This window comes from Mustela nivalis (genome assembly GCF_964662115.1).
Source record: "Mustela nivalis genome assembly, chromosome: 1".
Taxonomy (NCBI): domain Eukaryota; kingdom Metazoa; phylum Chordata; class Mammalia; order Carnivora; family Mustelidae; genus Mustela; species Mustela nivalis.
The window spans coordinates 184277148-184292798 of record NC_139020.1 but is presented as its reverse complement, the minus strand read 5'-3'; the positions used below and the strand labels follow the sequence as shown (position 1 = coordinate 184292798).

At 44.0% G+C, this 15651-nt stretch overlaps 1 protein-coding gene across 5 annotated transcripts in view; it reads right to left on the bottom strand.

The window, feature by feature from the left end:
• Positions 1 to 15651, bottom strand: part of ADAMTS9 (ADAM metallopeptidase with thrombospondin type 1 motif 9) — a 166309-nt gene that overhangs the window by 89207 nt on the left and 61451 nt on the right. For all 5 annotated transcript variants that reach the window (XM_082726988.1, XM_082726986.1, XM_082726985.1 and 2 more), the window contains exons 17-22: positions 9595 to 9761; positions 9376 to 9505; positions 8613 to 8739; positions 4890 to 5100; positions 4051 to 4215; positions 1599 to 1763 (exon numbers count right to left, since the gene is read on the bottom strand). In XM_082726988.1, the coding sequence (XP_082583114.1) occupies positions 1599 to 1763; positions 4051 to 4215; positions 4890 to 5100; positions 8613 to 8739; positions 9376 to 9505; positions 9595 to 9761 (965 nt within the window). The remainder of the gene's footprint in view (positions 1 to 1598; positions 1764 to 4050; positions 4216 to 4889; positions 5101 to 8612; positions 8740 to 9375; positions 9506 to 9594; positions 9762 to 15651) is intronic.

Below are 15651 nucleotides of genomic sequence, written 5' to 3'. Positions count from 1 at the left end.
TATGTGAAATATATCTGAAACCAAAGGTCACATACTGTATGATTCCATTTACACAGAATACTGAGAAGTAAATCCATGGAAGTAGAGAACAGACAATTGGTTGCCAGGGACTATAGGGTTAGAGGAAAATGGAGAGAAATGGCTTTCTGGGTACTTTGGGGTGATGAGAAATTTCTGGAACTACTAGGGTGGGCAGGTGCACTACATTATGAACGTACTAAAAGCCACTGAGCCGTTCACATGGAACTGCTTAGTTGTGTGACATGTGTCTTATTTCAAGTAAGAAACAGATGAAATACGCCCTTAATATTAGCCTAAAAATATGAGAAGAAAATCAGATGTATTAATACCAGTAATCTGTGCAGAGTTAAGGAATGGGCTTTGTTTTGTTCTTTTTGCTAAATTACATTTTGCAAAAAATTTCTCTTCTGGCCATGTATTACTCTTAAATAACATATTTAAAACAAAACAAAACAGTCTGTTACCCTGAATTGCATGTTCAATAAAAGGAAGAACAAGTCTCTGGCTAGGATTGGTCTGGTGTAGACCCAGATTAAAAAAAAAAAAAAAAAATAGGCCCATTAGTTCCAAAAGATATTATACTCAAATCTTCATAGTGATTCTGAGCTGGGTTCTTCTCTGTTTTACTCTTATTCCCTAAGAGTTATACAGATGCAAACAAAAAGGAGGCTGGACTTAGGAGTGTAAGAGATTCTCCCTGTTTAGTAGGATCAGACATGATCAGCTGCCTGTGCGTGGGAGGGTTCCCAAGAGGGTCTGTTTGATAGAAATTTTAAGGGGGTAGTGATAAAGCTGCTCCCATTTATTGCATGCATCCTGGAAAAAGACATACACCAGGAGAGTTGCTGTGGCTGGGCCAGGTGGGGGGAGAGTTATTGTTCAAGAGCCTGTGAAAGTGACAGCAGACAGCTGCTTTGCTTCTCTTGGGAACTCAGAGTGCTGCTTAAATAGTACCCAGGATACTTTCGCTTCTATATTAGGAAGGACTTAATTCCCAAAGCAGTGGCTTCTCAAATGGGAGCCTAAGGGAGTCTTTCACTCTCTCCTTTAAGAATAGCTCAGGTCAAGACTGTGGCACTTGCAGACAAGGGGACTCAGAAAAGATCCTGGCAAAGTGAGATGATCCTGCCACTTTTGAGCAAATCCCTTCTGTAGGAAGGGTCTGACTTATATATGAGAGGTGAGCCCCAAAGTCCTTCCAAATCCTGGTCCAGACTGAAGGCTCTGGACCCCATTCTGTGACGACCCACAGCAGCACATTAGAAGGTAATACCAGCCAGACACAAGATCTGTTGTCAGTTTGCTCCAGCACTCTTGTGCTCGATCCACAGTTTTCACCCCAGGACGAGGACCTGCCCGAGGGTCTGCAAAGGGAACAATCGGCTCCAGGAGGGAGCAGCAATCCCTCAGACCCTGGGCAAACGGCTGCAGTTTCTCGTGTTCCTTCTGGTGTGGCGGCGGCATGGTGCAAGTCCCAAGGCCCAGCAGTTAAATCCCCACCCCTGGAATGCCCCTCTGCAAGCCCTCTTCAGATAAGAAGGAAAGAATGTAGTTAAGAACTTTATCGTTCAAAATACCTGTCCCCAGGGACCCGCCTGCCAGGACGCACATTCTGGCTGCTGACAGGTCTGCACGGAGGCCGGCTTGGTCTCGGGGTCGCAGAGCCGATCACTCAATCGATCTTCACCAAACTGACACCACACCTGGCGATGCTTATGCCCTTTTCCGCAGGTGACCAGGCACTGTGGTAAAGAGCACAGCCAATCAGGGGTGTTCCTGAACCACGGGTTGTGGCTCCCGGGGATCGCTCACGGATTATCAGGAACACATGTGCTCCCTTCCCGCAGCCATTCCTCTCTCCGCTAGCAATCTGTAAATGCATCAAGACTCGTCTTTCTTCCTTCCTTCCTCTCTTTCTTTCCCTCGCTCATTCTGTGTTTATTTATAAAGGCTCTGGGACGGTGTCAAGCCCAGAATGAACTCAGCCTGGCACTACGCCATGAGACACACGTGTCCCCTGACTTATGACGGGGTTCTATCCGGGTAAACCTGCTGCAAACTCAAAATATCCTAAGTCAAAAAATGCACTTATTACCTCTCACCAACCCCACTTCTCAGTAGAGGCCAGGCCTCCTGAAACGTGGCCAGAACACTCACGTTAGCCTACGGTGGGGCCAAGTCGTCCAACACGAAGCCTAGTTTATAATAAAGTGTTGAACATCTCATGCAATTTACTGGATTCTGTACTGAAAGTGAAAAGCAAAGCTGTCATGCAGACACAGGATGATTGACCCTCATGTGATTTCGACCGCACAGCTGACTGGAAGCCACTGCCGCCCAGCACTGTAAGAGAGTGTGTACCACCCATCGCCAGTCCGGAAAAGGATCCAGATTCGAAACGCCAAGTACAGCGCCCGCTAAATGTGTATTGCTTTCACATCACCGTAAAGTACAAACATCGTTAAGTTGAACCATTGTAAGTCGGGGCAAGTCTGTATCATAAAACAACATTCTGTGATTTTCGAGGACAGGAGTTAAGCATGGGGAATTTATGAGTCAGAACAATGCGAGTTTTAATCATACTACAACCAGCTACAGGTACTAAGTCAAGGGACGGTTCTGTAGTTCTGTCTCTTCTGTCCTTTCTCATCTCTACAAAAGGATAATCAAAGTTCCTATTGCAAAGGATTGTGAAGACTGAATGAAAAAAACATCTAAGTAACATACTTTGCACATGTTCATTAAATGTTAAATACCATCATCATTACTACCCAGGCGCATTGTGGAAGATTTGAAAAGTACAGAAACATGTGAAAGAGAAAGCTGTATTAAACCCCCCAAAATTCTGACTACCTGGGGATCCTCATAATTATTTTGCTGTTTTATTCCCAGTTTTTCAGGCTAAGGAATGCTGGATTACCCTGCATTTTAGTTTGATGTCACCCCACCTCCATTTTAGCAAGTCTTCTTGCAAAAAAGGTTAATTGATCTGAAATGATACCTTAGCTATTCTTAGCCATCTAGGTAAAACTCTAGCTCAATCCCTTCTTTCATCTTTTTTTAAAACCAAACACTAGCTTTGATGCTAAGGCAGCTTGTTAACAGAACAAAACCCGTAGGTTTGTTGTTCACTTGTGCGGGAATCAGACACTGTTACTCACAGGTACTTGCTTGCCTACCATTTCAGGACCATTAATAATACCCTTTTAAGATCTGTATTGTATTTCCTGTTGAAAGTAAACAGTTAACACTGCGCTTACATGGTCGAGATAAGCAAATGGGCACGGAAGCTGTAGGAGAGAAACCAACACCTCTTTCCCCGCATTCCTGACTTGGTCCATAAGTCAGGGACCTTCTGTTTCCTCTTCCACCTGCCCCCGTGAGGAAAGGCTGAGGGAGTTGCCTGTGTGGTGTGAATTTCACCGGGCTGGGTTAATAGTGACTAAAGAGGCTTCAGCATTTTTCTCTTGCTGTCCTCTATGCTAAGCAATGAGGGCTTGCCTTAGGCTTCACCAGGTCAGGCAGGAGAGAGGCTGAAGTCTGGAACACTCCAGTAGTCCTTTCTTTTCTCAGGTTTCCATTAGCAACGGGATGGGTACGTCAGACAAACCACTTACTGGGGTCTAATTCTCTTATTTCACAGACGAGAAAAAAGGAAGCCTCCTTTTTTTTCCCTTTAGCTTCAGCTCTAAGCCAGCATGGCTTTGTAATTAATAAAGCCCTTATTTTCCTTTCCAATGATTTAGTGGGAGGCTCAAAGAGGAGGAAAGGGAGAGATAGGTACTTCAAAAATCACCAACAGCAGCCATCAGAGTGGATGATGCAGCCGAACCCACCGTGCCCCTGCGGTCACCGGTGGGCCAGTCACACCCCGCACAGCACTCCTGGGGCTGATCAGGGACCTCGGTTGCTTCATCCAGGGGAGAAGGGGATAAGCAAACAGCAGGTGTAGACTTGAGGAGAGCTGGAGAGACTCAGAATTAGGGTAACAGAGATGACCTGGGGGAAATAAGAGCCCTCTTCTCTCACCTCTGACCAGTCTGCCGTTTCCCACTGTGGACAGGGGAACTCACTGCATCTCTGAACAGTGACTTTCTCTTGATGTGAGCATTTGCTGTCATCCAGGACATCATTGCGGGTGTTGACACAAATAGCCCTTCTCCTCTGGCTTCCACCATCGCAGCTTTTCGAACACTGGAAGGAAAATACGTTACACGAAACTGTTGTAAGTTTCTCCCCCAGCACAGTTGGGGTCCTGGCTAGGCCACCTTGTCTCTTTCAGCCCTTAAAAAACAACCACCCAGGGGCATCTGGGTGGCTCAGTGGGTTAAGCCTCCGCCTTCAGCTCAGGTCACGATCTCAGGGTCCTGGGATCGAGCCCCACATCGGGCTCTCTGCTCAGCAGGGAGCCTGCTTCCTCACCTCTCCCTCTGCCTGCCTCTCTGCCTACTTGTGATCTCTCTGTCAAATAAATAAATAAAATCTTAAAAAAAAAAAAAAAAGAAACAACCATCCAACCGATCCAATTCTAGCTGTGATTTGGGAAGTATCTGTTCATGTTATCCATTTATCTACCAGGTTTATATTACAGTCAACGTTAGTGAATCCCCATAAGAAAATAAAACTCGGAGTGGCCTGTGGGGTATGGAGAAAGGGATTAGAGGAGTTGTTTCACCACTCTCATTTTTCCACACACCATGTTCGGTGCCATATGGTGAGACATTACAAATAGATCTCGGTACTCTTCTGCAGAATGAGGTCAGGCATTGTAAATCAATCACAGAACGAATCAGTTCGTCGATTAGCCACCATCAACCAATCAGACTCAGCATCTAAGAAGAAGACTCACTGAGTGAGAACCAACTTACTTCAGTCCATGCAGAATAACGCCAGCCACCCATGTTACATTCTCCTGAGCATTTTTCCTGGTTGCTTGGTTTGGGGTGACTACTGCAAAAACTGTCATCAACCTTCTCGGTCTTCCCATCCAGCCTGCTGTATTTGGCACAGTAGATGTCTAATGTGCGGTACCCCAAGCCACACTGGGCACTACATTCACTCCGGCTGGCAATGTGCCACCTACGCACAGTGGGGAGAAACCAACATTCCTATTAAATATGTATGTCCTATCTATATTCAACTAGTAGAAGAATGGAGTTCCTTTTTCTTCTTTAACTCAAACACCACAAAACCCAAAGCTACAGTCAGTTACTGGAATCCAATTTAAAACCAACATATTCATGTATTTTTCATGGCTGCCAATGCACATGGACGTCACAGAGGGCTAGTCAGAGGTTCTATCTTTGTGAAGATTCTCCCTTGATACGTTCCATCTGAAATTCAAGCAACCCCAAAGAAGAAAACATTGGAATTCAACAGAGCAAAAAAAAAAAGCAATTTTCTATTTAAAAGGTTCATGGAACTCAGCATTTCATTTCTCAAGAAGGCTGCATCTGATAGAGACCTGCTGCTGGCAACGCTCCTTAGACAACTTCCTTTATATGGGCTCTGCTAAAACGTGTTCAGTGGCCAACCTGTGACTTCATAAAGGAATGGATAATTGGACTGTAACTGTGCATTTCAAGTGTGCCAAACTCTGTGAATAAAGACTGAGTTCCTTTTAAACATGGACCACAGTCTATATAATTTGATTAGACCATTTTTTTTTTAAAGATTCAATTTTCTTTTTTAGAGCAGTTTTAGGTTCATGCCAAAACTGAGAGGAAGGTACAGAGACTTCCCATATGCCCCGGTCCCCACACCTGCACAGCCATCCCATTATCAGCATCTCCCCACAAAGTGGGGCATGTGCTTAAAAACTGACATATTCTTGGGGAACCTGGGTGCCTCAGTGAGTTGGGGCCTCTGCCTTCGGCTCGGGTCATGGTTCTGGGATCCTGGGATCGAGCCCCGCATCGGGCTCTCTGCTTGGCAGGGAGTCTGCTTCCTCCTCTCTCTCTGCCTGCCTCTCAGCCTACTTGTGATCTCTCTCTCTGTCAAATAAATAATCTTAAAAACAACAACAACAACAACAACAACAAAGAACTGACATATTCTTTTAATGCCCCCCAAATATGGTCAGTGCTCAAATTAAAACACAAAAATTTAAAACTGAATAGAAGACTATAAATAAATGAGCTTAATATGTAGGTTGTTCATTCAATTTAACAATCCAAAGACAATTTCTTTATGATCTCCATTTGAATTAACTCCTGTTAACTATCTACTTCTCAGAAATTGGGTAGTTTGCCAAATACAAATGCCCTCAGAATTCTTCCATCCACACCTGTCCAGGGGCAGGACTGGGAAACATTGAAGAGTACTGGCCACAGGCTTATCTTGGAGTTCCTCACAGATGCTTAAAAATAGGTCAGAGTTGACCAACTTTTACGTTGGGCATGCAAAGTGGGCTACTGTGATTTTCCGTTAAAGTGACACAGTATTTTGGGATTTTGTTCTAACCGGAACATGTTAAATGAAGGACTGTAAAACAATGCTTTATCTCATCCTGTCAAATTTAATCCGGGCAAACTCTCACATCCCTGAGGAAGTGAGGTAAAAATGTGGTCCAATTCAACAGAAGCATCTGGAACTTTCATCTGCTCTTTGATTTTTGGCTACCTTCTCTTTGCCTTCATCACCATTTTCTCATGGAAAGCTTATCCATCCTGGGTGAGGGAGGCAGGAGTCCTGCCCCCACAAGAAAACACATCAGCAGATCAAGTGGAAAAGGGTCTCCCTGATAGTCATACTATCTTCAGAATTTGAGCAGAGAACCTGGAAGAGTCTGGAAAAGTCACAGCGTTGCCTTAGGAAAGTTCTCCTCAAAATGCCATTATTGTCTGCTTCTTAGTCTCTCCCTGGAAGGTGGTCTTAACTTCAGTGTTCTGAACTTGTTCAGTGCATTTCATATAACAATGCATTTTATTAGTATATTTCAGAGAAGCAAAGTATTTGTTATAAGTGGAAACAAAAAATGTACATGACTGTGTGGGTGTGGGGGGCATTGTGGGAATAAATAATACTAGGGATAAATTTGGGAACTACTGGTTTAAGCAGGTTTCTGTGTTTCAGAACTTCTCTGGGTCCTCCAAATGTTAATCAACATGATGCATGTCTACATAGGAGAGGAGAGAGTTGGCAAGGCTTCTTGAACATACTGGCTTACCACGAATCGTCTCGTGGAACTAGTGTTCCACAGACACGCTTTGGGAAAATTATTTAGAGTTCTACACATCAGTAATAGTCCTCTCTCCCGTCTTTCAGCGTGACAATGGCTATTCAACAGCAATTAGTACGAACCACAATGACAGTGACTGTCAGGTTTTTTGTGAGTAACATAGTTTGGCAATTAGATAACTAATTATTTTTCTGAAAAGGCTTTAACTCTAATTTAACTAAATTAACTCAATTGGCTGAAGCAATGGGCTCTTAAGTATATTACTTACCTATAACAAAAATTAAAACTGCATAGTGTAAATGCCTGCCTTTTAATGTCTTGGGTTTTTTCTTTCTACAATGACTTATCCATGTTTTGTGACAAACCCATGAACAAACAGGTCAGCGACACTGTGTAGGCATGAAGTACAGTGAGGGTGGAGAGAGCCTGGGCTTTGAAGTCAAAGCCATAATGTCAGGTCTGGCAAAGATGTGGCATTCGTGCCATGTCTCCCCCACCTACTCGCATGACAGACATTACTAATTGATCCCAGTACTCTTCTTTTCTCCTGGAGCCCAGAGAGGGCCTTATAACTTTTACTCTAGCACTACAGGCTGTCAATATCATTGGCTAAGATTTGGCATTGTGAAGAAAAAGCTGCAAAAAGCTTAAGTATTCACTTTGCATTTATAAATGGTAAGATCCTCACAATTTCCCACACCATTCTACACTGGTAATTTCTCTTCTGTAAAAGGAGAATTAAAGCCTCAACTCATGTTACCTACATTTAACTATCATTCAGAGTATACAAAGCAATGCCCAAGCTATTTAATATTCAAACATGACACCATCAACCTTGAAGGTAGACGGGAAAGCTTTAGAATTCTATTCTGTACGCACTATTTCTTATCTTAGATTTAATCTTAAACACAGAGTATTTTCTGTATCTAGACATCTGCATGAAGATTTTCTTCTAGTTCCTTCCATAACTTTACACTAGGGCATTGCAACTTTCATATGCATGAGATTTCTTCTACTGGGTGATATACAGTCTGGGTGTATAGGGAACAACATACGGGTACCCTGAGAGATGACATTTCCCCATTTTCTGTTGACATTCGTACCAAACATTTACATAAGATATGACTCAATCATAACAATGCCTAGCACTGAGTTGTGAGGGTGAAATGAGAACTTCTCTTGGCAAATGCCATACTCTATTAGCTATTTTTAATTCTTAGGGGAAGAACAAGAAATCTGCAGGCATATGTCTTGGATAATTGGTTTCAGAGGGATGGAAACTTGGCTGAAGCTTATTTCACAGAAACAAAAGGAAGGGGAACTAAAGACCACTACCTCCTCCTTCTGTTCCTCCCTCCTCCAAGACCCTCACAGCTCACAGTAAAGACCACGAAACAAACACTGGCCTCACCTCAGGTCACAGTCGGTGCCGCAAGGTTCGGTAATGGGCGCTGGCTGGGGCAGCCGGTCACATCTTTGATCAGAAACCGTAAGCTGATCAGATTCCCGGGTGCAAACAGGTTTTCGCTTCCTCTCCCCTAGGCAAGGAGGAAAAAAAAAAATAACATAGTCAGAGAAAGTAACCTATTCCAGAAACTATTTAGACCAGGGCGACTGGCAAACATTTTCTTTAGTGGGTTAAATAGTAAACATTTTTGGTTTTGTGCACCGTATGATCTCTGTCACAACTATTCAACTCTGCCATTATTGGGCAAAAGCAGATGCTCATAAATAATATGTAAAAATGGTGTAACCATGTTTCAATAAAACTTTATTCATAAAAGCCAAATAGCAAGCTGGATTTGGCCCACTGGCTATAATTTGCTGACCCCTAATTTAGGCAAAGGGAAATGAGACAAATCACATATAATATGACTACTAAGTCTGTGTCTCTGGAAAATGAAAGTGGCAAAGCTGATTTTGCTTGGGTTCACACATGTATATGAATCTTGTAGGGAGAGGAAACCCAACATATCCTGAATCCCTTAAAAAGTTCAAGTTGCCCTCCAAAAATAACCAGAAAGATGCAGAGAAAGGAGAATCATGCAGATAAAAAGTTTTATAGATTACATGCATTGGGCTGCCGCCAAAGAAAAATCAATAAAAAGAATTAACAAAACAAAACAAAAACATCAAAACCTCAAATCCCCAAAACTCCACTGACAAGTTGATACCTTGGCAGGGTTTGCTGCACGCTTGCCAGGGCCCATGACTGTTCCAGTAAAACTGCTGGGGTTTGTCTTCAATAGGAATATTGAAAGAATAGCGCACGTCTGGGTTGTATAACTTTCCCACCGATAATACCTGGAATGAGCAGACAAAATGGAGACGTTTGCAGGTCTGGTGACACTACATGGAAGGGAAGGGTCATGGGCTCAAGGTCAAGTTTTTACCTGAAGTAAAAGTTCTTGTTCAATGCGGTCTGTGGAGTTAATCCTTTCCACTACATTGTCAGACCCGCTGTACTCTATCACGGCGTTCCCGATGCGGATTTCCCTTTTGGACATTGTGACAACAAAGTCTCCATTGAGCAAGAATTCACCTTTACTGCTTGATAAAGCTGTAGATGAGAAAAGATAATTCACTGATTGGCTGCCAGTGACTTGCTGTCTGAAATACAAAAGAGCATTCTGAAAGGCAAAATGGGGAGAAAAAGAATATCTACTTTTCCGTCAGACGGGATGGACTCAAATGCTAGTTTTGCCACTTGCCAGCTATGAGGACTTGGGAACTCACTTTCCCTCTCCCCGTCTCCATTTCCTCATCTTTGGAATGGAGATAAAGAAACCCACCCTTGTAATTCTATTACTGAAATATAAGCATTTTAATTAGTGTGGGGTTTGATACACAAGCCCCATATTACAGCCTTACAGATAGAAACAGAGGCCTTATAATCTGAAAATATGTACTAATGAACTAAACATTTACAAAATTAATTCCCATGAAAATATCCCTATTTTTTGTTAGCATTAGTTGAGCCAATAGGCTCTTTGTTAGTCTTCCTCGACAGATATGGGAATCTGAAAATCCGTGGCCAACATGATGCTTAAATGTCACTCTTTCAGTGAGGCCTAGAGCAGCAGCCAGCCTCCAAGATGGCCCCAATGGTCCTTGCCTCTTGAAATTCACATCCTGTGTTGTCCTCTCTCACATGGAATCACACTGACTGTGTAATCAGTAGGATTTTGAGGAAATGACAGAGTGTGACTTCCAAGGTCAGGTCTCAGGCACTGTGGCTCTGCCTTGCTCTTTCTCTGGCTTTGGGAGAAGCCAACTGAGCTGCCATGTTGGGAGGCAGCCCAAGCAGCCCCCGCTGAGAGACTTCCTGTGAAGAAAGAAAGCCTTCTGCCAAGAGCATCTGAATGAGGCATTTGGGAAGTGGATCTGCCCACCCCAATCAAGCTTTTAGATGTGATCATAGCCCTAAAAGAATTTTTTTCTTAAGATTTTATTTATTTATTTGAGGGAGAAGGAGAGCATGAGAGGGGGAAAGGTCAGAGGGAGAAGCAGACTCCCCATGGAGATGGAAGCCCAATACAGGACTTGATCTTGGGAATCCGGGATCATGACCTAAGCCCAAGGCAGTGGCTTAACCAACTGAGCCACCCAGGCAGCCCTCTAAATGAAGTCTTAACTGCCACCTCATGAGATACCTCAAACCAGAAACACCCAGTTAGGGCGCCTGGGTGGCTCAGTTGGTTGAGCAACTGCCTTCGGCTCAGGTCACGGTCCTGAAGTCCCGGGATCGAGTCCCGCATTGGGCTCCCAGCTCCATGGGGAGTTTGCTTCTCCCTCTGACCTTCTCGCCTCTCATGTTCTCTCCACTGTCTCTCTCTCAAATGAATAAATAAAATCTTAAAAAAAAAAAAAAAGAAACACCCAGTTATACTATTTTCAATCTGACATACAGAAACTGGAATATAGTACATATTTGTTATTCTAAGCCACTATGCCTTGAGACAATTGGTTATACAGTAAAAGATAATTAATACATCTTCCCAGGCCATTCCTTTAAAACTGAAACCCCCTCCGACTACCAGCACAGATTCCATACTTGCCATCCCATTTCCCACCTTAATTTTCTTTCATAACACCTTGTCTACGCTCTCTCTCCCCAACCAAGAATGTAAGCCCCATGAGGGCAAGGATTCTTGGATTCTTTTATTCACTGCTATATCTCAGCTTCAAAAAGAGCCCATTGTACATGATCAATAAACTTTTTTTTTTAATTTTAGAAAAATGAATGAATCTACCGCAGATCTTGAAAAAGATGAAACAATCAGAAAAGCTGAAAAAGTGATGTTAGAAAAGTCCTGGAGTCAAGCACCAAAATACTGGCCAACTGAGAACTTGAAGAAATTAGACCAGTTACAAACTTACAGAAAGTAAATAAAATGGACAGAGAAGCTACAGTCAGAAGAAATGATTTATTTATCTTAGTATCAAGGGAGATTATTAAGAAAGTAAATACAGCCCCAGAAAGCTTTTACAAAAATGACTCCTTTTAGGTTTTACTGTTAAATCCAAACTTTAAGCAAAGAATGCACTACTCTGCTATCACATAATTTAACCAGAAAACTTAGATAAGAATATTTATCAACTGGGGGAACCTGGGTGGCTCAGTGGGCTAAGCCTCTGCTTTCAGCTCAGGTCATGATCCCAGGACCCTGGGATCGAGCCCCGCGTCGGGCTCTCTGCTCAGCTGAGAGCCTGCTTCCCTTCCTCTCTCTGCCTGCCTCTCTGCCTACTTGTGACCTCTCTCTGTCAAATAAATAAAATCTTAAAAAAAAAAAAAAAAAAAGAATATGGGACGCCTGGGTGGCTCAGTTGGTTAAGTGGCTGCCTTCGGCTCGGGTCATGATCCCAGCGTCCTGGGATCAAGTCCCACGTCGGGATCCTTGCTTGGCAGGGAGCCTGCTTCTCCCTCTGCCTCTGCCTGCCACTCTCTCTGCCTGTGCTTGCTCTCGCTTCTCTCTCTATGACAAATAAATAAATAAAATCTTTGAAAAAAAAAAAAGAATATTTATCAACTGATTTATCCTATAATCTAAAAATATATGCATGGTTGGCATGAAAACATAATTTTGTTTACTATAAGAAAAAAAATCTATTTTCATGCTTTTTGATCAATTTCTCCAGAGAAAATCCCCATCCTATCTTTTCCCCCTAGTATTTATTATAAAATTTGGGCTTTTTGAGTACCATTTCGTTTAGTTTAGTTTTTTTTTTTTTTTTTTTTTTTTCAGTACTACCGCTCCTTGGATAATGAATCCTCCTGAGTACTGGGCTTGACATGAACAAGAACTCAATAAATCAGAGCTATAAACATTTGGGTCCTGAACGAAGTATCAGAGAAAGGCCCTCTTACCTTTTATAAGTTGTGCACAATTAGCAAATCTCAGTAGGGAGGGAACCCTGAAATGCACAGGCCGTGGATTTAAGTGAACAAAAGGAATGCGGAAACTTAACTCGGGTGGCAAACAGATGTCATCCCGGGTGCCAACGTCAACCAACCCGGTCTGCTCGAGAACCGACGCAGAGCGCGAATCACTGGCAGTGTCACGTCTTAGCAACAGGTCCGTGACATTGGTCTCTGGTTGCGGGACAGGAGCGAAGATGCCTGAGGTGTGTGCCGGACCCTAACCTCTCTTTCACTGATGCAGGTGATATCTTGTCTCTCACCAGGCAGGGCGGAGGAGGTTTAGAGGATTTAGGGAAAGTCACTATTGCACCCTTATGAAGAGATGACTGAGGGCTGAGATGAAGCTCTGAGTGCTCTTGGTGTCTCAGCAGCAGCAGGGGCCTCGTTTTCTTGGACGTGGCAACCCCACAGAGCTCACTCGTTTGGTCACATGCTGATGGAAGTACTACTCTTTCTAGGATCAGTAGTTAGCGCATGAATTCTGTCCCTAACCCAGGACTGCATTTGCACCCACTCAGATAAGCCCCATCTTGGTCCTGAGGGAAGAATGAGATGCCTTCAGTTGAAATGGTTGGCAAGAATGTGGTAAGAGGGAAAAAGGTTTTATTTATTTATTTATTAAAGATTTTATTTATTTATTTGACAGACAGAGATCACAAGTAGGCAGAAGGCCGGCAGACACAGAGGAGGAAGCAGGCTCCCCGCAGAGCAGAGAACCCAATGTGGGACTCGATCCCAGACCCTGAGATCATGACCCGAGCTGAAGGCAGAGGCTTTAACCCACTGAGCCACCCAGGCACCCCGGGAAAAAGGTTTTAAAAACACAAACCCTCCAAAAGCTTGGCTGCTTCTTCGTAACTCAAAATCCTTTGATAGCCGCCCTCCTCAATACAACTATACCTAACAATTGGCTTCAAACTCCTTAGCATAATCTTCCCAGCCTCACCATTCACTCCCACCAAGAAACCTCACTTCCCAGTCATTACATCCCCATATCCACCATACCTGTTTCCACACTGAAGCAGAAAAGTGAAGTAGTTAAGGGTGTAGGGTCTGAAGTCAGACCAAGAATGATTCCAACTCTTCCCACTTTCTGACAAGTTTACGTGACCTAGGGTAAGTTATGGAACCTCTCAGCCTCCGTTCCTTCCTCTGGATAACAAGTTTCTCCCTGGCTCGTTACGGACATTAAACGAGATGTTGCTGGCAGCTCAGAATTCTTCCTATGCACTGTCTCCTTACCACACCTTCACAGTTGCCTCAGTGAGGGATGAGAAAAGCACGACTTAAATGTTATTAAAATACTCTCTCAAGGCCAGGTGACTTCCAGTCACTGCAAGTCTGTCTCCAGAGCCTGTTAACAACTGAAGTTTTCTAAGAACGCGATCAACCAGTACCTGTTCTATGAATGAATTCACGCATGCTTTCTCTTATGCACAAAGTCAAGTCAGATTCATTGAGCTCATGATGTTTAACAGTTTAAGTCGTTTGTCTTCCTCAACTACGTGAGCCTCTTTCAGAAGGCGGCCATTTAAAAATGCATTTTTGTAACCGCAAGAAAGACCCTGGCCCATAGTAGGTGCTCAATCAATGACACCGAAAGAGGGAGTGACTGATTGGGCCTGACATTTATCACAGGGAGACCAGAGTGCTTCCAGCCGAATAACTGTCTCCCTGTCAGTGTAAAGCTCTGACAACCTTGTCTCCCCTATGGTCGCCGTAGCGTGAGACCCACCAGCCATGCAAGAGGCCGGACTTTCAGTGGGTCACTGATTGGAGGTGAGGTTGTTTCCGAGGCCCCTCAGACATCCTGAGGCTGCCTCCTAATGTGGGTCACTCACATGGTGACCACCGGACATGCTGCCGACACAATCACCCAGTTCTCTCAAGTGAGGTCGCATGCTAGCTGCCCAGCTGACGTCTCACCAAAATGGGGGAAATGAGATGTCACAAGATCGGCTCCGTAAATCACAGGATAATCCAGTTTTGTGCTCATTCAAAGAGCAGTCGTCTGTTGTAGGTTAATTCTGGGGCTCCTTCCCAACCTCCCCTGGCTTCCTCTCGGACTTATGCCCACTGGGGCATTTCACCCTTCTCTTGCATGCTCCCTCTCCCGGTAGTTGGTGGGGAAGGAAGGAAAAAGGAATCGTCAGGGGAAATGAATTTCGTGATTTATCCCAAACTGAATTGACTCCTGTCCTCCCACTGCCACAATTAATCAAGAGCTAAGTGCACTGGAGACAAAGAAGTATCACAGAAATGGATCTATTTTTTCTCCTCAACGGCGAACATGGTGGCTCTGGGTGCGACTTGGCTTTAACCCGACAGGAGGGAGCGGCCTGTGTGAAACGACGGCCTTTGACAGGGAGACTTTCTGCTTCGGTACCCTGTGAAACAAATAGTTTCCTACAAACGACCGTCTACTGCCCAACCTTCGACTAATGCGATTAGGGGAGCTAATTTCCTGGGTTGGTTTCCCCGCCATTTCACCCATCAGAGCTGGGTTGCTACAAAGGCCCTCCCTCCTGGAAATTCCTCCTCGACCAGCACCTGTGGAAAGAGTGTGGCTTGACTGGCTTTTAAAAAAACAAAAGGGATAAGGATGAAGATGCCTTAGCAACGGAACGGCTGTGGGTGTGAAAACCTTCTTAGAGCATTTGCGGCAGCTCCTTCAAGCCAAGAATAAGTGTTTACGCACCTCGGATTTGATGATGCCATGTTCTTCCTCACTCGTTAAGAAGCCAGTGTAAGGTTCAAAGGCCCTGAGGTCTTGACCTTCACACTCCGTGAACTGTGACTGGCCATCTATGCTTGCCCACTCTGCATTTGCTTCCAGAGACTTGTTCTTTTGCCAACAGGTGACTTTACCATAATATTCCACTAAAGGGCCATCACTGCTCCAGACTCCCTCTCCCAGATGACAAATCTTTAATTTTTCTTTCAATCTTGACAAAGAGATTAAGAAACCTCCTGTGAGGCATAAAAGGTTATCAGGAGGCCCTGCCCAATTCAGGTACCTCGCCTGGTT